The sequence below is a fragment of the Notechis scutatus genome, chromosome 4, assembly GCF_049901735.1.
Source record: "Notechis scutatus isolate UNSWTSFEM ecotype Mainland chromosome 4, rNotScu1.2, whole genome shotgun sequence".
Lineage (NCBI taxonomy): Eukaryota > Metazoa > Chordata > Lepidosauria > Squamata > Elapidae > Notechis > Notechis scutatus.
The window spans coordinates 127,463,554-127,489,572 of record NC_142012.1 but is presented as its reverse complement, the minus strand read 5'-3'; the positions used below and the strand labels follow the sequence as shown (position 1 = coordinate 127,489,572).

The window sequence follows — 26,019 nt, the reverse complement described above, 5'->3', positions numbered from 1 at the left end:
CCGTTCTGGTGACACTCATTAAGCAAATCCTATGCAGCTGTTAAGTGTGATGTCAGGTTTCCGCCATTTATGACCTTCTGCCAGTTTTGCCATTGACTTTACTTGTTGGAATCCAGCAGTGAAGTTTACAAATGACAATCACATGACCAAGGGACACTACAATTATCATAACTGTGAGCCAATTGCCAAACTCACAAATTGTGATAGCATGACTGTTGGGATTCTGTTATATCTGCAACTTTGTGAAGTACTGGTAGTTAGAAGCCTCCTTATTTAACACCGTTAATTTGAACAGTAATTGAATTGATGGTTATTTAAAGTATTTAACATCTTTGACAGATTTTCTACCATCTTAAGCCATTTTGTTACAAGGATGTGTGTCTCCCAAAAGTCCTTTACGTATATCTCCAAATGTTTGAGATGTGCAACTCCATATTCTCATTATGAGTGCTCATCAAGGCAAACATTTTATGTTCTGGACATGATTAAAAAAAACATCTGAATTGTCACTATTTTAGAAAACAATCCCAATAATTTGCATTTTATAAAAAAGACTCATTAAAAATAGAATATTGAACTCAAATATCATTTGTGATAAATGTTTACCAATCATTTTTCCCTATTGAGATATTATTTAAAATCACTGAAAAAAACATGTGTACAAAAGGTCAAAGAGAAAAGTAAAAAAAAAAAAAAAACTTACTCTCTTGCCAGTTCCTCTGCCCACTGGAGGGTGTGCTTCTGCAGCTTGTCGAATTGTACATACCATTAACTCTATAAGTGCACTTTCCTGACGATCAGACATTGCTACAGAGATAAAGCATATAGATGGACTAATGAAATGTGACAACTAATCTATGCAAATAATGCTACAATGTTTGGCTCAATATCCTGAACAACAGGACATTTTATCTTCTACAACCTGTAGCAATAGTAGTAGCAATACCAATCATATCACTAAAAATAAGAAAACCACATTTTTTTTTTTTAAAAAAGTAACTGTTTCAAGTCACTAAAGCACTGAATACAGTGGCTTCACATTTATAACTGTCACGATTTCATCACAATTTGGGTACTTGGCAAGTGGATGGTTACAGCATCCCTGGGAACATGATCAGAGTTTGCAACCTTCTCAACCAGCTTCCGACAAGGAAACTCAATGGGGGAAGCCAGATTTCACTTAACAACACCGTGATTCGCTTATCCATGGCAAAAGGTTGAAGACTTGAACACGGTCACATGATGACTTTACAGGGTGAAGTGCTATGAGCTGTTTTGTTAATTAATTTTGATGGAGTTACACAAAATTTACATATTGCTGATATATTTTTTAACATGCCCATAATGTTTGACAGAAGTTGTTTCCAAAATGCTTATCTCTTATGTAAATAATAAAATTCTTTGTAAAACAACAATTCTGTCAACTCATAAAATATTTCTATGCATGTTTTAGAGTTGCCAAGAACAGAAAGGGGGGAGGGGAGGAATTTGAAAGCAGTTTGGAACCGAAAGTGTATTCCATTTTTATCTTGCAAAGATTATAACTAAGACAGGAGTTTCTGCCGAGCAAATCTCTAATTGGAGAACATGAGTGATGACTCTTGGCTATGAACGTGTTTTGTTGGAGAATATGAATTATGATACACCCACAGGGGTGGGGGAAAACCAGGGTCAAGAGTGACAGTGAATTACATATCTTAGAATTGGCTACATACAGGTCATGCTGACATGTTAGCTCTGAATAAATCCTTTGAAGTTTTTGAAGCTTAATAGATGCTTATGATTAGCTGATCCGGACAGATTGATTCTTTTAACTTTATCATCCAATGGAATTTTTCAGAGACTTTTCAAAAAAGCTGCAGACCAGATCTTAACATGCCATCTAGCCACTGAAATATTATCAATTTATTTCCACTGCTTAGCAATAACTAATTTGGCTAAGTAATCTAAATTTTATAGTTAATTTATCAATGGCTTGATACTATAGTTTTTTTTAAAAAAATACAGTACTTTAAGAAGTCAGTTCCAAGCTGATTTAATTAAATTGAAATCTCAAGTGCTCTTCCAATATTTTAAAGATTTTTAAAAGTCTATTTTATTTGGCTTTAACTATGTAATATGTACATATATTTATTTTATTTATAATTAAATTTGTTTGCTGCCCACTTTGCTTTGAAGTGACTCTGAGAAGCTTACATTAAAAGCAATAAAATCTCAAAAGATAAGTATTTCTAAATACAATATTTCAAACACATTGCTAATAAAAATACCATTACAAATTAAAGTACAATGGATCATATCTACTGCAAGACAGCTCTATCTGTACATATAAAACTGAAGTGGTTCCTGTGATTCTAAATAATATGAACTTTAGGAGAGGAGGAGTTGGAAACTGGCACCAGGCATGTTTGGAGAAGCCAGTGGTTGAGGACAATGGTTTTGGACAGAATTGTCCCAGGCCCTCAGACATTGGGGGAGGTGGTTGACCAAGCAGAGACCTGCCTGCCTTCACAGATACAGGGGAGGATCGGCTGCACCACAGGGAGTGGTGCAGATAGACAGTAGGTACCCCCTGATGAGGAACATCTACCTCCTCCACTTGATCCAAGGGCATGGAGAGCAAAGTGTAGGTAAACTCAGAGAAGGTCTGCAAGGCTACTCAGGAGAAGGTCACCCCACCTCCTCACAAGGAACACCTGGACTAGACTGACTTAAGGAGAAGCCTTGGGGAGTTAGTCTTTGCCAGGAATAATTGTTTGTTTTGGCTTACACTTCCCCGGCTTTGACTAGTGTTTTGTCTTGTCTTGAAGACTGTTTGTCACCTCTTGCTTTGCCTAGCTGTGAAGACTACCTTCAGCCTTTTGTCTTGGACCTTGCCCTTGTCTTGTGGACTGCTTTTGCCCTTGCTTTGCCTTTAGAACTGCCTTTTGCCTTGTACTTTGTCTTTGCCCCGAGGACTACCATTTGTCTTGTGCCTGGACTTTGCCTGTTAGCCATAGTTAACCACAATTAGCCATAGACTGGATTTGGAATCCTAGGCCTTGCCCTGTGAATGTGGTCCTACTCTGTGGACCTTTTTAATATAGGGGCTATTGTTTGGGGGACTGAAGGGGCTGCCTTCAGGGTAGTGTGGGGTGGTAATTGGAGGGCTGGTTGCTGGAACATTTATTGAGAGCATAAATAAGAGGCCTGCCTTGCCTTGATCACCAGGGTCTTTATATAATTGTAACTTGAAAATTGGTAAGGATCTTATTAACTATAGAAGCTATAAGCTGATATCTTTGTAAAACGCTATTGTCAAGACTCTAATAGGAATCTTGGCAAGAATATTATAGAAGTCACTACAGGTAGTACAGGAAATAGGAAGAGGAAGCTATATTAAGTATCTGATGAGGATAAAAATAGTTTTTAATGACTTCCTAATTAGACTACTGCAATGTATTTGAAGTTCTGAGAGACCTATCCAGGAGGTCCTTAAGACTCAGATTCTGAAGGTTGCCCCTCTGAGATCTTGTGATGGAACTTTTGCGCACTTAGCAACTAGGCTGCATTTATGACTGTTTGCAGTGTTCCACGGTCATGTGGCTGTGTTTTAAGGCAGTTTTCCCAGAAAACTGGCGTTTACTTCTGTTTTTTGACAAAACCTCACCCATAGCAAACTATTAGTTTGCCTAAGGACTGCAGTGTTTGTGTAACAATCCCAGCGGTTTACTTAATGCCTATTGCAAGAAAGTTCATAAAATCAGGTTGGTCATGATTGACCTGTTTTACAACCATCACGAGTTACAATCATGATGGGCAGCTCCATTATGGCCATAACTCAAAAACTACCTGCAATGGAAAGACAAAGGGAATTTAGTGTTCTAACTGGATTTAAAATTACTAAGGATAAAACAAAGGTGTTACTAAAGAATATGGAAACAGAAAATTAAAATAATAATTATTTTAAAAACTGACACATTAAGGATTGATTAATATGGGAAAAGTTACAACTATCATTAGGAAGAATTTCAGTAGTAAAAATGAATATGTTACCTAGAATGTTGGCTTCCTTCCAGACAATATTGGTTTTGAGAAATGATGTACTGTTCAAATAACAGTAAACAGATATACCCAGATTCATATGGCAGGAGAAATGCCAAGGATTAAACATAAGGTTCTCCAACATGCAAAGGAAATTGACTGGGATTGCCTGATTTTAAATTGTACTTTGCTGCCCGCTGTTTGGATAAAGGAATTAATGTTATTAAGAAACAAGAAATTGTTAGAATTAGAAGAGCGTGGTTTGAGATTTGGGTACCATAGTTGTTTTTCTTATGACAAGTAACAGATTCTGGAAACCATTATAACTGAAAATACTTAGGTTGGTCTTAACTCATCAAATATTTTATAGAAAAGAGCAATAGGCAAAGAAAAATTGTTAACATATGTAGATTTGTTAGAACAAGGAAATGCAAAACTTAAAATGAAAGTAAGAAAACAATTCACTTTAGAAGGGTTTACTTTTTGTTAGTTTTCATATATTATGTTTCAAATGATCATAACTTTAATTAAGACAAAGATTCAATATGGACAGAAAGTTACCATATATAGAACAATATGTAACAGAATTTCAAAGGGAATTTTGTATAAATGTTTTTCCTAGTGGTTTTCCTTCAAGTACAGGGTCAACAAGTAAAGATCAACTGACTGTCAACCCATTGGTTGTGATAGGAATTAACTGACCAACTTGTTACCGTAGCCTGATGTCATGGACTGAGAGATAACGAGTAGCCCAAAGTCACCTAGTTGGTTTTCATGCCTAAAGTATAACTAAAATGATAAATGCCAGATCACTGCTAACAGGTATAAAATGAGATTTGAAATGCAAGAGCAAGTTCGTGATAAAATGGGACAAGAATTTAGGCTATGTACAGATGGATCAATGTGAAAGAATGTGGTTACAAGGCCTGACATTCACATTGCAATATAATTTGAGATATTATTTTATAAACTGATGTACTTTTTTTACATGTCACCAGGGAGACTAATATTATAAAGATTCTGAAATATATTTAGATATTTTTCTTTGCCTTTCTTTTTTTATTGTTTTTCACTTTTTTCACCTTTTCTTGCGTCTTTTTCAAAATTGTTTCTGTAGTTTTTAATTCTGTGTATCTTTTATTCGAGAAATATTGTCTACAGTCTCTCTCTTTCTCTCTCTCCTTGCCCCCCTCTTTACATGGGACAGGACTAGATACTAGATTACTTGCAAGATCACTTCTCAAGAATAACTTGCTTACCCCCATGCTCCTGAAGACATGCTCCAGGATCTCTCATCTGTCATCATATGAGACTTTCAAGGTGTTTCTTTTTGATAGTTGCTTCTATTCTTGGTCCCCCTCGTCCCAATTATATGATGGCCTCAATGCTGCTTGCCTTTAAGATTTGGCTTTTTCTTCCAGCATTTGGATTTAGCTGAGTGGAATTTGTTTCTGGTTGTTTTAATTAATTTTATAATTAATTAAATTTTGGTTTATCATTTTATATATTAGAAGAGGGTTTTTTTTAAAGTTAATGTATGGTTATTTTTTGCTAATGTTTATTTTTTGTTGTTGTACACTGCCCAGAGTCACATTGATTGATTTGGATGGATGCAGTAATGCAATAAATACATGATTGTGGATTTGAGTATAAGTAAAAAGCTAAATTCTGACTAAGACTCTTAAATTGATTATAACTATTTTGCTTCATTGATTTTAATGGGACCAAAACCTTATAAACTGAAAACACAGATTAAATAAGCAGCCCATTGCACTTCACTGCCTCAAATGGAAGAGACTAGACCAGGGGTGCAAACTTTTGGCTCGGGGGCCGCATTGACTTTTAAAATTTGACAGACGGGCGGGTCAGCACAAGATTTTTTGGGAATCGCCCCTCCCCCCTCTTCTCCTCCTTCCCCTCCCCTCAGAGGCCCCTGAGTCAGGAGTTGCTACCGCACGGCACGGCTCTGCGCGGCCCAGTCCCGCGTTGCCTCGGAAGGAAAGGCAAAAAGGAAGAGCCGCGGCGGTGCTTTGCAACGGGAGCAGTGGCACCGGAAGCTCAGGCTCAGCGGCTCCTGGTTTTGCCTTTTCCTTCCCAAGGCAACGCTGACTGAGCCGCTGTGGAGCTGCACCGGCGGTAGCAACTCCTGACAGCCCCAGCCGGACACCTGAGTGGAGCCCGGGCGGAACTGCCTGTTGCTGCTGCCGGAGCACCGCCGGTCGCCTCCTCAAGCAGCCTGCCCGCCCGCTGAGCTTCCCCTCCGCCGCGTGGCTCAGGGCCAGGCGCGGCGCCCGCGAGTTAAAGGAAGCCGAAAGTTGCTGGGAAGTTGCTCGGGTGCTGGGAGCAGGCTTTTTAAAGTGCCACCCAGCAAAGTTTAAGCAGCCCGCCCGCCTGCCGGGCGGAACCCTTCCCGCTCCTAGGCAGGAAGACGCTCCAGCCTGCAAACTTTGCTTTTGCAAAGTTTAAGCCTGGAAGCCCAGTAAACCCAAGCAACTTCCCAGCAACTTTGGCTTCCTTTTAACTCGCAGGCGCTTGCGCGCTGGCGGAGAAGCCCGGAGCCTCCTCCAAGCAGCCCGCCTGCCCGCCCGCCGGCTTCCCCTCCGCCGCGGCTTGGGGACAGGCGCGAGCACCCGAGGAAAAAGGAAGCCGCAAGTTGCTGGGAAGTTGCTCGGCTTTCAGGGCTTCAGGCTTAAACTTTGCACAGGCAAAGTTTGCAGGCGGGAGCGCCTTCCGCTGAGGAGGCGGAAGGTTCCGCCCGGCGGGCGGGCGGGCTGCTTGGGAGGAGGCGACCGGCGGCGCTCCGGGTTCCCCTCGCGCTGCGCGGCTCGGGGCCAGGCGTGAGCGTCCACGAGGAAAAAGGAAGCCGAAAGTTGCTGGGAAGTTGCTCGGGTGCTGGGAGCAGGCTTTTAAAGTGCCGCCCGAGCAAAGTTTAAGCAGCCCGCCCGCCCGCCGGGTGGAACCCTTCCCGCTCCTCGGCGGGAAGACGCTCCAGCGTGCAAACTTTGCCTTTGCAAAGTTTAAGCCTGGAAGCCTCGGAAAAAAAAGGGGATCGGGGGACTCACCTTCGGAGAGGTCGCACTCGAAGGTGATTTGAACTCCCAGCCGAGGCCTTTGCAAAGTTCTTTTCTTTCCTACCCCAAGAGCGCTCCGCACTGTTTTGCAGCTTTGGGGGCCACGCGGCACAGGGCAATACGCCACGCCCAGCAATTTTTTTTCAGGGCGGGCGGATTGGACAGACCAACGGGCCGGATGTGGCCCGTGGGCCGTAGTTTGCCCACCCCTGGACTAGACAATGCTATCTTGTTTTAATCAAATAAGTAAACCTGATGAGTACCTTCTTCACCTTGGACAGGTTCTTCTAGTAGCAATTCTGTCATGCATTCCCAGTCTTTTAACAATTCTTGAGAGCTTTCCCATAAACTGTCCACCAAATAAGCAGCATGTTCATGTAACTAAAAATTAAAACAAGCAAAACTCTTTATAGGCATTTTCACAGACACTACTTGTAGTATTACTTGCAGCATTATGTAAGAATATGTAAAAAAAATTGGAAGGAGTTTGAGTCTTATTCAGAGAGGGTAAAATGTTGAGCTGTTACAGAAAAGATATCTGAGTCTTGGGAAGGTAGAAAGTATTAAAAATGAAGTCTGCCTTGGTTGGATTAGTTGTAAGTTAAAATGGAGAGAGGCTCTGACATCTTTTCAAGATTCTATTATTGTTCCCCAACTGCATTAAAATACATTTCAAGTATTCTCATGCTTACTGACAAGTTCAGTTTGATCTTCATCTCTTTGTAAACTGATAGTACAATTTTAATTTCAGACTGTCTCTGCTTCCTTTGTGATTTAGCACCTTGTCATATTTTGTAACCACATAGTCAGATATCTGAAAGTGCACTTAATACTGCACTAAAGAATACATCTGTGGGTAACGTAATACCAGAAAGTGAATTCATCATATTGGGATATAATAAAAGGCCACAAAATGTAACAGAAAAACATATTCAGTTTTAAAGTCATTTTTAATTAGTAGTATGTGCATTATATTAGAAAAACACAGATTTAATTGTAAAAGTCTAAAGCAAGTTCATTTCCTCTCTTGCTTTTTATTTTAACCTGATCTTGCACCCTGTTAAAAAACATGCACAGTTCTAATTTATATTTTTCCTCAATAGCACTATAATGAATAAGGTGACTTACTATATTTCAGTGGTCTGTTCATTATAAAAAGCTTGCTTATTTCAAGTTACAAATTATGAAAAATCTTAAGATTACAGTAAATTGTGAAGATCAAAATATGTTCAAATTTTACCATAAGGCTTATTCTCTGAAAACAGATTTTTAGCCACAATAAATAGATTTGAATAGAACTAGAAATAGATGTGAATAGGAATAGGAATAGAAGAGAACATACTTTACTGGCCAAGTGTAATGGGACACACAAGGAATTTTTCTAAAATAATGCTAATTGAAAAAAGTTATGAAAACTGATTAGTTTAAATAAAATTGAACATAAATTAATTTTACCTCGCTTTCAAGAAAGAAAAGAACCAGCATCCTAATAAGATTCCCGTTTGGACTATTCCGTCCTCTCCTTTTGGCTAGTGCTTCCTCTGCTTGAGGATCGTGCCGACTAAATAGTCTATAAAAAGATAACACCTTTTATGTTAACATATTTTCTTTTGTCCATTTTTTATGGAATGCTCTAACAACAAATGTATTTCTTCATTAGAGTCAAGCAAGGGAGATTCTTCAGAAAGATTCTTCTCCAGTCAAATAAAGAGAATATGCAAATATCACCCAAACTGCACTTTTTTGTTTATGGAACTTTTATTTATTTATGGAACTTAAACTGTGGAACACTATTCATGGTTATAATTACCATTAAAACGGTGAGAATTGTAATACTGCTCTGCAAATTCCCCATAAAAGACTCTTTATAAAAAGTAATATAAAAGATGTGCAAAGAGGAGGAGAAAGAAAGGCTTTGTGAAAAATGGAAACATAATTTATAAATACTCCATCTGGAATATTAAGATGGTGGTCCAGTTTGATATTGCAAATATTTAATGATATATTACAGAAGGAAATATAAAACAAAATGTGAAGATCAAGATGAAGATAGACTTAAGACATCATCTTGGTCTATCAGAATATTAGGTTTATGGAATATAAAATGTGATTCATATTACATATGCACTTTAAGCAATCTCAGAGCCTTCCTTTGGGAGAAAATTCAAAGTAAAACATAAGGAAAATCTTTGGGATTAGTTTTTTTTAGGGGGGTTCTCAATAGCCTTTTGAAAAGTAATGTTCTAATATATTCTGTCTAATATTAGTGGGTATTCTTAGGTTCATCCTATGGCAAACAGATTAGATGTACGTTTATCTTATCAAATGTGGGATTGTAAGGATACAAATGTGACAGGGTAAAGATTATAACTATAAAATACTAAAACTGAACATTCTGGTTCTTCCCAGATTATGCCTATCTCATTATTTTTGAGTCATTGAGGTATTTTCAGGACCTCTGAACTGGAAGTGGTTTGTACTGGGCTAGACATTCTTTCCTGAACCACTACCACATTTGGAACTATATAAAACCATATTCCCACTCAGAAACCCTGGATAATGAAATAATTCACAATGGTAAAGAGTAATTTGCAGGTCACATTCCAAACTATTAAGAGTTCTTTATTTAGAATGTTGTTCCTATCACCACAACTGGTGCTGCATCCTAGTTAGGGTAAACAACCTGAATTAATCCATCTTGGGCTGAGTCCAGGACAACTCTAAAATTCTAGATCTGCTTTTCAGAAAGAGGGCAATCTTATTGAGGGCTATCACTGGGATTGTTAATGAGTCAAGGGAGTTCAACTGTGCACATAAAGGGTCTCACTCAAAACTAACAATTTAATATGAAGCAACATCTCAATATAAATTGCATCTCTAAGGTGAAATGTTAAACAAAAACTAACCTGAAAACAAACAGCGTTAAACAATGGTTCGCCACTGAAACATTAACATTCACAGTCAATACAGGCTTACTTTTTGTGAAGGAATTCCCCTGCTGCTACAGCAACAGGCCGATGTGCTGAATATACCAAATGATAAACATTCTCACAGTCTTCATTTGACAAAGCTTCTTCACTTCCACTGAATGAAGAAATAACACATTAAGTTCAAGAAAAGTACTCAATGCTACCATCTTTGTTAAGTTACCCTTAAAATAAATAGTATCTACAAAATTAAAGTAGGCCTCATAAAAAATTGACTGACTTTAGTCCAGGATTTTATATGGATAGCAAGCATTGAAATATGCCATTCATATTACACTAAAGGATAATTCCAAGCAAAAAATATTATAAATGAGATCATAATACTTTCCTTATGCCTATATAAATCCAAGTATACCATCAAAGATATTCATTAATCCAAAATGGTCATGGAAGATGCTTTTCTATTAATGAAAGAGCATTGAAGCCTGTGCAGGTTCTCATTACTGGAAAGAAAAGAGCTGATTTTCATCAATTTTCTACTATTTACCATATTATTTAGTTTGTGAGAGATTTTTAGGGCTGTTAGAGTAAGCATGTCTATCTAAAATTGTTCTTCTCTGAAGTAGGCATTAGGGCACATCATTTCCATGAACTGAACTCTGTTCAAGCATTGTCTGGATCCAGAGTACGCAGGAGTATATTTTTACAAAATGAACCTGAATTTGCTTTCATAAATAAATATTGTTCTATGAAGAGAACATTCTGTATATAATTTATATGCAAGGTAACTGGAAGTTCCAATGAATTCAGAAAATAAAGGTGTCTGACATGGGACTAAAATTTTAAATTACATCAAAATATATGCTGTAACTAACATTTCATTTCAGTTTTAAACTAAGAGCATATAAAATATGTATCTGTGTTGTGCCTTAAATCTAGTGATGAACATTCATGAATGAACAAAGCTCAGGTAGAACCTGGGGCGTATTATTCTAATGCCAAGCCTCAACAAGAGAAAAAATTATTATGAATTGCAGATATTATAGCAAATAATTTTGAAAACTAATGAAAAACTAAATTTATCTTAACATCTTTATCTAAAGTATGAAGTTTTTAAAGGTGATGGGAGTACAGCACAGCAGAGGTACAAAGACATTTATGTCTGGAGTAGCCTCCCAAATTTGACTTACCATAATTGAAGGGGTGGCCTGTAGACACAATTATGTCCAGTACCATAAATTAATTTTTAATTTTCAAGTCAGTACTACTCAATTAAATACTAGGGGCTTTGCACAACCTTGGCTTGATTATGAATGATGGGGCTAGGAAGGAATTAATAACTGCTTTAAAAAATAAAGTCAGTATCATGTAATTTTGCCTTCGTAGTTAAGAATACAGGTTTGTTTTCACATCTTTCTCTTCTTTTTTTTACAACAGCTTCAGTGTGGAATTTAGGGCATTATATTTGCAGGAAGATATAAATGAGCTCAACCTGCAGTTTAATATGAGATTGTTTTCACAGTGGATCTTGCAACCAACTTAAAATGTGTTGCTAAACAATTTAGCCATGGCAAAGCTCATGGCAACTACTTTATCAATATTGAAGTTATTTGGGGTAACCTAGATTGATGGACATTTGTCCTATCTCCCTACTTATATTTAAAGACAATAAGGCACCAATTCCAAAGGAGAGTTCCAATGTTTAAAAAAGATATCTAAATAGCTTCCTTAGCATAATAAGCAAACTGCATGCTAAGCATTTTCATAATAAACTCTCAGAATAAATTGAATCAGAAAACAAGCAAGCAGGTTCTAGTGCTCAGTCTTTGATCACACTCTTATTTTTTAGCATCTGGTAAAAAAAAATACTTTTAGCCCAGGATCTGTACTACCTGCAGCTTTTATTGATTTCAGACTTGCTTCTGACTTTTATCGTTAGAAAGAAATTACAGCAGATATGTCAGGCAAAGATACATCTTGGTAGCAATACAGTTCAATCTATATCAAGATGAATAATCAAGCTCTTGATCTTTCAATATTGAAGGACCAGGCCTTTGGTGAGAAAGTGAGACCCCTCCCTCAATTCCATCTGTATGTCCCACTTGGCCATCTTTTATCTTTTATTATATTATTAACGAAACTATAATTTCTTTGAGTGCTGTGAGAGTCGGTTAGCGTACACATTTTATTATTATAGCTGGATGCATACTCAGCCAGATGTTTATAGACTAGATTTGGCATTTTTATTCAACTATTGAGTCCTTCCCAAAGAACTGGGATAAGCAGATCTTGTTGTTTAACAATAGAGGTATTGTTTCAGGATGTAAGCTGTCCCACATGAAGCTGCTTTTTACAATTGATTTAGTGATTTTGTCAAGTGTCAATGGTATTCAAGTGATGCTCCAGTTGTTTTGGGATTGCACTCAAAGTGCCTATTATTGGTACTACCTTTGCTTTCTTTTGCTAGTCATTCTATTTCTATTTGCAAGTCTTTGCATTCTTCTCCTACTCTGAAGCCATGTCTACTATCTAGGCATTTTGTCTTTTTTATCAGAAATTGTTAAGTCTAGGGTGTTAAGTGTCAGGTGCCTGTCTTTTCTATTCTGTTCTTTTCAAAGTCCCAGAGCATTTTACTGTCTTCATTTTCTATTACTCTATTTTGTGGTCCCAGAGTTCTCGCTTGAAGGCAAGTGGCGTTTCTTGCAGATATCCAATGCACGATTGTTGCTACTTTGTCATATATATTTAGTCTGTGTGATCTTCTTGTAGCAGCTATGTAGGTGGTCCACTGTTTATTTAGCTTCATTGCAGAGAAAACATTTCTATTCTTTTCTAGTCTTCATTTGGTCTTTCTTGTCAGCTAGTTTGGTCTCTCTGGTATTCAGTAAACCTTCATTATATACTAACTTCAGTGCATCTTCTTCACTGTATCTTCCATATATTCTTCCAATGGCCTTTTTTCTTTCAACTGGTGTTCTTGAAACATTCCATGTCATCTATTTTCCTTGGTAAATAGAGTCTGTCAATATTGCTGCAAGGATGAAAGGAATGATTTTCGTTGTCATTATTTTTCTGGTCTTCCTGTCCAGGACTTTTAGTTCTGCTTGCGTCCAGTCTACTATTCCAGATGAATATCTAATGATTGGAATTGCTCAGTTGTTAATTGCCTTAATGGTATTTCTGTCATTGAGTTCAGACTTTTGAGATCTTCTTCACTCTTCTGTGTATTCTGTCAACTCGTAAAACATTCCTATGCGTTTTCAAGTTTTTGAAAGTTAGTTTCAACTGGGATAATGCCAACATGTTGCTCCTAATAAATCTTTTGGATTCTTTTGAAGCTTGGCTCGAGGCTCATGATTTAATTAGGGCAATCACCAGAACCCTGACATATTCACTACTTACCTTCTTCTTCTTAAGTATGCTTGGTGTTGTCAGCCTAAAAAATACCCAGGTATTTGTAATAATATTCTTCATTCAGATTATTGATATATTTACATGGCATCATAATTCCTTTCTGGCAAGCACCAAAGCCAGAAGTCAGTGAGGCCTGTTTTGCCTGTTTCTGTGGCTGGGCAGCCTGGCTATGGTTGGTTTGCCTCTCAGGCAGATGTAGAATCTGTGTGTGAAGCCAAGCAAGTCACTCTGGGAAGGGGAGTGGGGAGCAAAGTGCAGCAGTCTGGGTGGCCCTGGTCACCCTCTTGTCAGTCTCCGGCCATTGTGCCACTGGGCCTGCTCCCCAAAATAGGCCAACTCCAGACCTAGACCCTGGGGCCAGTGTTCCTTCACCACTGCTGAGGCACGCACCTCCTCTTGTATTGAAATAGGAGCTGGAACACTGCTAAAGCCTGGGGGCCCTCTTACCATACTTGAAGGCAAGTAGCTATTCTCATCTTCAGCTCCAGTGTTTCAAGATGGCTGCTCCTCCACCACACAATTGGGACATCACCCCCAGCCCCTTTTAGAAAAAGGCTGCCCTCCTTCGGGTGGTTAAATCATACCACAACGAGGATAGCGGATTGTTGGGGTGGATAGTGGTGGTTCCCTGCAGCCCCAGTGTTCCAGGCAGAAGAGGCCACTCTGGGAGGAAGAAGCCAGGAACAGTGGATGTGGCCTCTTCCAGCTGGTGCTCGGTGTGGTGAAGATGCATTCTGACCACCCACTTGCTGCACCTTCACGCTCTGGCCACCCACTCGCTCACTACATCCCATATGTTCTGCCTACCCATTCACTTCGGCTCTCCCTCCAGCCGCCCTGTGGTCCATCCTCTCACTAAACCTCTGTATGCTCTGCCCACCAGGATGCTTGGCTCTGCATCCAGTCATCTGTGCAGTCCATCTCCTCACCGCATCCCCTTGCGCTTTGCCCACCTGCTCGCTTGCTGCATACTGCACACTTTGTCATCGCTTGCTCTCCCACCTGTCCCTCTGGCCACCTGCTGCAAGTTGTCCCTGAGGCCAATTGGTGTGTCAAGTTGCCCTGCAGCAATTCTTTGGCAAGTTGGGGAAAGCAAGCTGGCAGCAGCAGGTTGGCCATGGCAAGTTTTCCCACTCTGGGGTGGCATATATGTTTAGCCTAAACTCCATTGCAACATCTTGGCTGCATATTTCGACACTGTTGAAAAGTGATTCCATTTCAAATGGTGCTTTTTCCATTCAGTTTCAAATTTGTTCATGTAAAGGTCATGGAATAGTCTGGAAGGCTTTTTTGATATTTGATAGCCATGACCTCACTTATTCAGTATTCTTGAGCAGGAATATAACAAACGAATCAATGCAATGACAAATACTGTAGTAGTGGTAATAGTCAATCTACTTGAAAAATTCCTCCTTTAATATTAATCTTCTGTTATCACCACTGACCAGTAAATGTGTCTTCCGCTATGTTCTAGGTCAGAGGATAAGATATGGTCTTTGCTTTATTTTTAACCTCAGAAAAAAATAAAGAAAACTAATTGGTTTTCTTCAGTATGGCACATGATGTGTAATAGAGCTAAATGCAGATGTGTTGCTGTGGTAACTTAAAGGGAGCTAAGGAGAAAAGTAGATCCCCTCCCCACAATAAGCATGGCTGTTTGACAGATGATTCCTCATGTCCTCATTCCCCAATCCATCTTAACGTCAGAATTAGAAATTGGAAATCAGGGTTAGGTCCAAAATAAATACAAGTTTATTTCATGCTACCTCTAAACAATAATCTGAACTACTATTTGGCAAGGCATATTGGCAGTATATAAGAGTCAATTGAATTCAAGGAGGACTGGAATCACAGAATATAGAATAAGGAAAGTGTCAGAGAGATATGTATGTATGTATGTATGTATGTATGTATGTATGTATGTTTTCTGAGGTTTTCGCGGGTATTTGTATGTGGATCTTTGGTTATTCGGGTTTTCTCCCGCGTAAAATTGGAAGTATCTAGGCAACGTTTCGATGAAGTCTCATTCATCATCTTCAGGCTTGTGTCTTCGGCTTTGTGCTTCTCGGAGTAATGTGAGCTTGCAGCTGCTTCTTCCTTTTAACTGCTAGTGGGGGTGTGACTTGATTTGGTGGGGGCTTGGCTGTGTTCTGATTGGGTGGGGGTGTTTGGTTGGGGTTTTGGCTGTGTTCTGATTGGTTGGGGGGTTGGCTGTGTTCTGACTGGCTGGGGGGGTGTTCTGTTCAGGTGGGGGCTTGGTTGTGCTCAGCTTAGTCTTAGTTGCTGGGGGATTTGAGCTGGTGAGCTGTGATCCTGCTGTTTGGCTTCGCATTGCGGCACGAACACGAAGCCAAAGAGCAGGAAGCTCCAGACGAACAGCTCCAGACGAACACAATACAGAAGCCTGATGATGGCAGATGAGATTCAGAAGCCTGATGATGGCAGATGAGATTCTGCCGAAACGTTGCTACAACTTTAAAAGCACAACTACTATGACATATATACAGAAGCCTGATGATGGCACATGAGATTCTGCCGAAACGTTGCTACAACTTTAAAAGCACAACTACTATGACGTGGGAAAATACCCGAACTAAGCCGAATGCCATAAATGTAAGTACCCGCGAAAACTTAAGAAAACAAATATATATATATATATATATATATATATATATATATATATATTATTATATATATTTATATATGTGTGTGTGTGTGTGTGTGTGTGTGTGTGTGTGTGTGTGTGTGTGTGTGTGTGTATCAATATCAATGTGTAAATAAAGCAATGAACCCTCTTTGGTCACATGGTGGAGAATGTACTGTTAGCATAAAATATTGCTGCTGAATGAAAATTCGACTCCCTTAAAACATACTTACTGAAGTATAAGTGTGACTAATCGAATGGCTTCTACAGCAACATCATATTCTTTATCAAGTGTCATTGATACAATGCGATCCTGCAATGATAGAATGTAACATGTTTCCAGAAGAAACCGGAATCATAATATACTCACATTTAATAAGCAACCCATGTATTTATTGCATATAATGTTAGTTCCTCCAAAACAATGCATTAAATATTCCTATATAATGTATTACATGAAATAATGCTTTATATACAGCAGGTAAAGATAGATGAACATCATAAGTGATGTCCACATAACCAAAGGTGTATGTTACTCAGTATTCAGTATGAGATCATTTAAAAAATACAATATATCGTATAAACTTCCTGTGTAGTTTTTACATAATCATCTTAGTAAATGGTGAAGAACCCTTTGTCTAATAATCCCATGGAATATATTTTCTCTACAAATACGTTTCACAAATAGCCAGATCCCTGTTTTTAAGTTAGTCTTTTAACTTTAATAATCAAATTGATATAGATTTGCTTTAGTTACATTACATTTTATTTTATTTGCAATGTATTATGCTTTAGTTCCAAGCCTGAAAGAATGCTTAGGGGCTATTGCATGTATGTACCTGGCTGACTTGTGAGCACCTCCCTATATAAACTTGTTTCTTGGTTTTACATAATTGCCACTCAATTCCAGGAAAATAAATATACAAAGTGGTTCCATCAATGCACCAATGTATGCTACAAAATACTCTTATTGCATGATGTCAATGTCTACTTAATTAAAAAATGTATTTTTCTAGATTTCAGATCCCTATACTTTTTATTATGTTCCTTTTAAATTAATTCTTATATGTACTGCTATTGTCACTACACTGAGTGTCCCTCTCAGCTGGGGATTTAAGATACATATGGTAGTACTAATATTATAATTTTATATTACTTTTAAAAAACAATGTTTTAAAAGATAATATATACATTATAAATTTAACATTACAATTTTTTCTAATACAAAGAAAGTGAGCAGGTAAGATTGCTCTAGTTAATTTAGAATATAATCCCACATTAATCAAAAGTTAATTAGAATTTCTGTCTTTTAACTCAATTTAAAAACAAATAACAAGGGTTTTGTAGCTATTGCTCTCCCCCTTAAAATTGGACATTTCACAGATTTCCTTGAGAAATATATGAAGATTGCTGAGTTTTAGTTATAGTGAAACAGAAATTTAAACTAACATAGTCCTTTAAAAGTAATGAGCTGTGCTTTTGAACAAGGTAGCCAATTTGCTTTATGCCACAGTGCTATAGATACAAATAGATATAAAAAGATTAGAACAGAAGAAATGCACTCTAACGTGGAATATAACTAATGAACCAACCAAGCACTTTTAGGAAGCAAGAAAAATGTTTGTTTCTGTAATTCTGGGTAAAATGAATTAAACTCTACCCAAATGTTTCTTTTTTAGAATCGCAGGTTGTGCCACATGAAGTATATTCATCTTAGCTGAATCAATACTAAACTGTTTTTATTTCAAATGAAATTACAAAAACTACATTAAAGAACTGGTAATCTAAACTATTCATAGTTATAATTAATATTATAATTAATATTTCATCTGCAGAATTAATACAGAAAAGCAATATTAAGGGAGCATAAATAGATATAGATGTATTCTGTATGTACATATTTATATTCGCATGTGTATGTGCATATTAGCTAAAAAAAAAAGACTATACTTTTATTAGGGTACCATACATTTACAAAAATTTTTACAAGCTTTCAAGTTGCCACAATTTTTTACAATAAAGCAATGTAGTTTCTTTTTTTAAAAAGTCAGAAAAATATAAATAGTGTTTAAGCCACATCTGAAACAAACTATAGTGTGGAATATGTTTATAGTAATGCTACTTTTAGACCTACTATGGAAATGTTAAGTTGTACTAGGACTCTGCCAAAACTTACTAAAATGAACCTCTTCTCTATGGAATAATGATTTTCACATACTCAATGCAAGTATAAGTTTATAAATCATGAATTTATAAATTTTATACATTTTCATGGTCCTCAATCATTATAGAGCCCAAAAATACATAAATATATTTGTGGAAAACAAATACAAATGCTTACATAGGATCCATAAAATTACTTATGAAGAGGCTCCTGTCTCCACAAGTTCAAATAAAAGAATCTGCACAATTTCAGGTAAGGGGTTGATTTAGTAGCTCAATGCAAATGAACCTTTTTGCAGATGGTTGACTCATTTAAATGTTGTTACACCCAGTTGTGTGGCAACTACTCGTAGAAAAGGTTTATTTGTTTTAAATGTTTACATTTAAAACTATGATCTAATCTGTAAAATGAAGAAGATCTAGAAATCCCCATCTATATGCTAAAGGAATAGGAGAAATATTGGCATGGCAGAAGCTGGAGATTTCTCCCAGTCCAATCCCACTGTCTAAAGCAAGGGTCTGCAACCTTAAGCACTCAAACAGCCATTTGGACCCATTACCCACAGAAAAGAAAACAACACTGGGAGCCACAAAACCTGGGAGAGCGTGGCCAACTTGATGTCACTCATTCCCACCCAGTCACATGAACCCTCCCAGCCACGCCTACCCAGGTTTTGTGGTTCCCAGTATTTTCTTTTCTCTAGGAAATTTCTCTCTCTCTCTCTCTCTCTCTCCTCCCTCTCCCTCTCATATCTCTTTCTCTCTCTTTTCCATTTCTCTCTCTCTCAACTCTCTCTCTCTCTCCCTTTCACCCTCTCAAAAAAAATTAAAGAGTGCTGAGAGAATCCTGCTGTTAACAACTCATTGGGTGACAGAAGGTGGGCATGCATGCAGCACTGAGCAAAATGATAGCACATCTCCATCACGGAGTGAGACTCCAAATGTCAGGTGCAAAGTGAGTGGATTGGAAAGGAAGTTTGGGAGGTTTCTTCAGACTTTTCATTCCCAAAGAAAAATATAGGAAGTAAAGCTTCAAGAAGGTAACTGCTCACTTTTCAGCTGATGCTTTGGTATATAATCCTTCCACCCAATATGTTGTTATGTTTGAAGGCAGGGGAGAGGGAGAGTGAAAGAGAGAATGATATAACCATGCTGAGGTTCAACCTGTGAGATTGAGGCAGCCTGCCTGCCTGCCTGCTTTCTCCACCCGGTGGGGCGATTCTCCCCTTCAGCCCATGTTGTGGTTCGCCGGCAGCAGGTGTGGACGGCTGAGGTCTCTCAGAGCGAGGATTCGGATGAGGGGCCTGCGCGTGATGCCGGGATAGGGTCACGATTATTGGAGAGTGAGGTGCTGCCTTCGGAGCTTGTGGAGTCTGGCAGCAGTGATGCAGAGAACCCCGAGGAGCCTGTGCCCAGTGCACGTGCGTGCAGGGCTGCTCAAAGGAAAGAGCAGCTGAAGCAGCATGGGCAACTCGGGACTAAGACAGCAAGGTGATGGCCTCTCCCATAAGGGATAAAAGCCAGCCCTCAGGGATGGGGTTCTTTGTTGGAAGCAAAGAAGTTCTTTCAACTCCAAGTTCTTGTGAAAGTCCTGTCTATTCTGGTTTCTTGTTGGAGACTTTTGGTTTTGGATATTTCCCTGCAATTAATCTTGTGTTCTTGGCAGTCTTTCACAACCTTGAAAGGGCTTGCTCTTATCTGGGACAATTAGTTTTAATGACTCTTTGAAGACTAATGAACAGAATTCACAGAGACAGAAAAAAGGTTTGCTTCTATATATACTTTGTTTATTTGATTTGAACGAGGCTTGAGTCAGAACAGCCTGGATGGGATTTTTATCACCAATTCTCCCATGCTGCGTTTAAGTGCATAGATGGGCGAGGAGTGCGCTCAGCCGGAGGATCCTGCCAGCCCCTTCACCTCTCAGGGAAAGAAAAAGAAACAGGATGGCACTTCTCTCTCTCCCTTTCCCCGACTGAAACACGAGTCAGCGGGGGGGTCATCTGACTTCCCGCAACTTGCCTGGCAAGACAGCTACCGCTCTTCTTCCTCTTCCCCCTCCCCGCCAAGGCACGCAGGAGTCATTGAAGACTCTTTAGCCCCTGCTGCCCCACTCACCTCTCCGCGGTCGCCCATTGTCTCTCTCTCTCTGTCTCCCCTCCTCTCTCTCGTGTGTCTCTGTGTGTGTTCCCTCTTGAACCATTTCCAAAAAAAGGCAAGGGTTGGATTTTTTTTTTTTTTTTTGGCTGATGTTGTTCCTTCTTCTTCTTTGGGTGCTTTTTACCATATGATTTAAATCCAGAGTCATTTCAGGTTCCCAGATAAATGAAGCTTTTTCATTCCCATTCTCTGTCGCCATTGGCTGGCCCCGCCTCTCACCCATGCCTCCCACTCACTCTTCAGCTGCCCTGAGAAGAAAAGGGCAACGGCAGTGGATGGGGGCTTGCTCCATACTCCAGAGTAGGAGCAAAGCACCGCACTGATTGCCTCTTCTTCCGGCCCTTGTTGGTGCTGTGTGCACCTTGTGCTAAGTTTAAGTGTGCTGCGCAAGGCACTGCAAGAGCAGCGAACAGCTATGGTGGTGGTGAGAGGAATACAGGGAGACTTTCTCTCTGCCCTGAGACACTGTCTCTGCTGCTCTCGCCGCATCCATGGCTGCTCGCTACTCTTGCAGTGCCTTGTGCAGCACTTAAATTTAGCGTGCTTCACAATGCGGGAGACTGCCTCCCCTCCTTCTATTTGAGCCCATTACCACACGGAGCATTGGCTGCAGCCGGCCCAGCCAGTGTCTCAGGGCAGAAAGTCACACGTCTCCCCCAGTGGCCGAGGTGTGCACAGCACCAAGGGCCAGAAAAAGAGGAAAGTAGAGGTGTGCTTTGCTCCCACCCTGGAATACAGAATGAGTCTCCATCCGCCGCCATTGCCCTTCTCTTCCCAGGGCAGGCAAGGAGTGGGAAGAGAGGGTGAGAGGCAGAGCCAGCCGGTGGTGGGATCATGCAACAGGGAACCGCAGGAGAGGGCCCAAAGAGGCACATGCAGCTCTGGAGCCACACGTTGCCGACCCCCGGTCTAAACTAACTTATTCTCCCAATAAAGAAACTTGTTCCTATTGGATGAAATGAAAAGCACCTGGGTATTCTGGATCCTTACACAGTGGGAAGAACACACACAAATGCTATATAGATTAAACATAGATAGGATTACTCAGTAAATGATACTCTAAATAGGTGATTTCTGTTTGTACAGCTAATGATTAAGGAATAGCAATTCCATGAAGGATGCATATTCAGTGTTCAATCTCTACCCACCTGGTTGGGTCATTTCAATTATATGCTTAGCTGCCGTTCAGCTATTCAAAGAAAAGAAGTCGTCATGCAGCTAGGAATGTTCCAGTTCAATTTTGAAAATGTGGTAATAAAAAGTGTTGTGCTAAGATTATAGGTGAAATGGTGAAGTGTTCTAAAGGTAACTTCACATGCTGTAAATCAGAGTTCCCCAACTTTTCTGGGTGGGCGGCCCAGAGGGGGGCTGAGGGGGGAAAGAGGGGATGGATTTCTGGGAGCAGCAGTTGCATGCATGTGCGTGAGCCACTTTTGCAAGCGCCCACAGTGCTTGTGTCAGTGGGGCTGTGTAGAGGTAATTCCCCATTAGGAGAATTACACAGGGAGACGTAGTGAGAGTGATGTTGAATAACACATGACCAGCACACAGATACACTGAATAGTAAAATGTAGGTTTTACTTCCAGTAAACAGTTAAGCAAAGTCCAACAAGCAGTCCAAGTCATACACGGTTAAAGCAGTCAGTATTCAGTCCAGGGATAATCCAAATAACAAAGTCCAGTATCATAAACAGTTCAGTAAACAGACTCACAGCAAGCCAAGAAGAACGACCATCAGCAACAGTCAATAGGGAAAATGCAGGAACCAAAAACATCGACCATCGGAACATCTAACAACTAGCAACTAACAACAACAGAACAGAACTAACAACCCAGGTTTCTGGCTCCATCTTATGGCCGTTTGAGGAACCACACCCAATTACAATTTTAGCATTCCCTTAAAGAGACAGTATTAAATGTCTATCCTGGTTTATATATTTCCAACCCAACTGTTAGGTGACTATCAATTCCTAACAGGCTGCAAACCCCCACGATGCTCACATGAATGAGTCCCCAAGCCCATGTGATGCTTGCGCAAGTGGGGCCGTGAGCCCCCACAATGCTCATGCAGGTGGGACCATGAATGCTCATGCAAGAGGTGCTGTGAGTGTCCACAATGCTGGTGCAAGTGAGACTGCAAGCCCCCGCATGCACGTGCACCAGCCAGCCACTCATTCTGCCCAGTTGCGAATAGACTGTGGCATGTAGTGGGCCATGGCCCACTGGTTGGGGACCCTTGCTGTAGATGGTTTCTTGTTAAAATTAATGACAAAAACAAACAAAGGAAAGGGTAGGAAATGTCAGGCCAAAAAACCAACAGGCCAAAAACATTTAAAGAAAGCACAATCTTAACTGATCACATGTTCTATACAACTACTAATTTATTTTTCAGACTTGTACCTGGTTACTGCCAGCAAAGCCAGACAGAGTTTAATTTACGTCATTAGAGCAATTCACATCTGTACATTTGATAACTGATAATTATTACTTATATGGTTCATAAGCTTTAGAAATGTATCAATATATCTAAGAAATTTTCTCAAAGAAAACAAATTCCACATTTGCAGCATAGCACATTATGCTACGTATTTGTCACAAAACATTACTTAAATTTTAAAAGAGTAACTGCCACAAAATGTTCTTTTCAGTAACCAGAATTATCACTTATATTTAAGTTAACTTCTTAGCATTTTATAATTCTTACCCTTACCTTAAATCTATTTGTAAATAGCTCCAATTTGGGGAACAATTCTCTGTTGGTATACAAACTCTGCAAAGCTTTCAGACATTTCAACCTCACTTCACCTTGCTAAATTAAAAAAAAAAATAGAATTTAGTTTGTATAATAAAATAAAGAAAACCATATACCATCATTTTATTAAATTATTTTCAGTAATATTTTATAATACAAAATTCTATTTTATATTTATTAGTTGTCTTTTTATTAAATATTTGGAATGATTTGCAACAGTACAATACAACAAGCCTTTACAGTGACAGTATGTGTCTGAAAATAACATCACCAATAATAATTTTGGCTTGGATTCAGAAAAGGTTTTGTTCCCATTACAGTGCCTTTCAAATTTTCATATTTTATTATACACAAGTAAATCTTTGAACAAATTTTTTCTTGTATCCCTCTGTCAGTTGATAACTGCTAAAGTCGTAATTTTAAAATGACAAGGATAGGTAATAAGGATAAAAAAGTAGCAACCAAGTTATTTCATGGAGTGGAGACAATAACTTGGTCCTCAACACCAGTAAGACCAAGGAGCTTATAGTGGACTATAGAAGGAACAGATCAGATATCCAGCCCTTGCTTATCAATGGAGAGAGAGTGGAGCAAGTGGCCAGTTTTAAGTTTCTGGGTGTTACCATAAAAGAGGGCCTGTGTTCACATTGCAGCACTGGTCAAAAGGGCCCAGCAGAGATTATACTACCTAAGACTTTTCAGAAAACAATAACTGAATGAAAAACTGCTGGTGACCTTCTACCACTGCACCATAGAGAGTATCTTAACTTACTGCACCTATGTATGATTTGCCAATTGCACAGTGGCAGATAGGACAGCACTCCAGATGGTTAACATCATTGCCCAGAAGATAATTGGTTGCCCTCTCCCCTTTATAGCTCCTGCTGCCTTAAGAAAGTTTAAAACATTCTCAAAGATCCATCTCATCCTGGGCACCCTTTTTTTGAACTATTGCCATCTGGCAGATGGTACAGAATAATAAAAACAAGGACAAATAGGCTGACAAACAGCTTCTATCCCAGGGCAGTAGCTCTGTTGAATTATACTGTATAGTGCAGTGTTGGTGCGGTGTCGAGGGGTTTCAATTCAATGTGTGGAGTGTAAAGGATGTGTGCTTGTGTTTATTTTCATGGTCATGATGTGCAGTGAAAATGGTGTTTGATTTCGTTGTACGATGTGCAATGATAATAAAGTAAAGTAAAAGTAAAAGTAAAGATTACTTTCCAAATAACTGATAAATTATTTATTTTGGATGAATAGAAATAAAAGTCCCCTTTCTGATTCTGGATTTAAAAAGGAGAAAAAATCTTGAATAAGACCCCCCCAAAAAAAAAAAAAAAAAAAAGATCTGAACCCTCTAGGAAAAGTGATTTGACACACAGAGGTAGTACTGTCCAAATTATCTGCTGATCAAGATTTAGGACTTTAATTGGAATATAAATAACGTCCGCAGGAAGCAACATCATTAGGTTTTCAGATCAGTACTATAATCTTAAAGAAAAATGTTATTCAAGTTATTTCAAAAAGTGTTACACCTTTTATATAGAAAAAATTATAAACAACTACAAATTTTAATTGTACTGGCAATTAAATATCTTTTCCTTTCTGTTTACCAAGGACTGTTGTAGCACACTGCTAACTACAGACAGGAATATTTTAGTTCCTTTTAATGTAGTAACATTGATATTTTGTTTAATAGGATGAATAGATATACACAAAATGTATTACTTCAGATCAGGGGTGGGATTCAACAGGTGTTACTACCGGTTCAGTGACTACATTTTACGCTGCGCATGTGTTTAAAAAAAGCTTTAAGCTGTGCTGCCCGGACAGCTGAAAAGTGCTGCGCGCAGGTGTGCAGCGTTTGAAAAGCCACTGTTTTTTCAACTTCAGCTGTGCCGCGCAAAGCAGCTGAGGTTGAAAAAGCAGGAAATAAAGGACAGGTAGGAGCCCGGGTGGATGGGTGGGCCAAACAGCAGCAGACACAGAACCAGTTTGGTGTCTGCTGCTCTTCAGAGCTACCGGTTCTATGGAGCCGGACAGAACCGATAGCATCCCACCCCTGCTTCAGATGTATAAAGATATATTTCCATATGTTGAATAAGGAAAAAGTACAACAACGGAAGAATTAGCAACAGACATAAGCTTATCAATAATGGTTATATATAAATTAACCAAAATGGATTTGATAGACTATATCTTGTTGAAAAAGTATGAGAAAGCAATATTCTCTTTCAAATCAAAAATGAAAATAGCATATTTACAGCAATGCAGCACTTACTCTGTCATGAAGTGTCCAACCAACATATTTTAAATAACTATCATTCAGGAAGGCATCACTGTACATTTTCATCCACACTCCAATTTCTTCAATACAAACAGCTCTAATCTCAGCAATAGCATCACTATAAAAAAGCAATGGTGAAAATGTATTGCTTAATTTTATGCACAGAATTACAGCAATGTGCTTATTTTTTTCTTAGCATTTTTCTCATTTAAATGATACTGGTATTTGTCCTTTATTGTCTCTAATGCTAATCAGCAAGGACGGTTTGAAATCAGAGTTATTTCATGATTTAAAACATACAATGAAGAATTTACAGTTCTATAAAGTACCTGCACTTTTTTCTCAAATGCACAGCAGACAATCCATAAGTCCCATGTCAGGCTCAATTTTATTTTATTTTTTCAAAATCCATCTTTTCCATTAAGTTTTAAGCATATCCCTTAGTCTCGATATCCTGCTGTTGCAGGAGTCGTATATATAACATTCTCTGCTCAAACTTTCTCCACAATAGCAACTTGGTGGCGTGTGTGCACGCGCTGGGTTAAAAGGAAATGATTGGCCCAAAGCCATCATGATGT

At 39.0% G+C, this 26,019-nt stretch overlaps 1 protein-coding gene across 4 annotated transcripts in view; it reads right to left on the bottom strand.

Moving 5' to 3' along the window:
- Positions 1-26,019, bottom strand: part of STAG1 (STAG1 cohesin complex component) — a 201,555-nt gene that overhangs the window by 35,644 nt on the left and 139,892 nt on the right. For all 4 annotated transcript variants that reach the window (XM_087964870.1, XM_026687465.2, XM_087964871.1 and 1 more), the window contains 7 exons: positions 25,436-25,559; positions 23,113-23,211; positions 16,313-16,392; positions 10,071-10,178; positions 8,550-8,664; positions 7,358-7,475; positions 704-807 (listed from right to left, as the gene is read on the bottom strand). In XM_087964870.1, the coding sequence (XP_087820996.1) occupies positions 704-807; positions 7,358-7,475; positions 8,550-8,664; positions 10,071-10,178; positions 16,313-16,392; positions 23,113-23,211; positions 25,436-25,559 (748 nt within the window). The remainder of the gene's footprint in view (positions 1-703; positions 808-7,357; positions 7,476-8,549; positions 8,665-10,070; positions 10,179-16,312; positions 16,393-23,112; positions 23,212-25,435; positions 25,560-26,019) is intronic.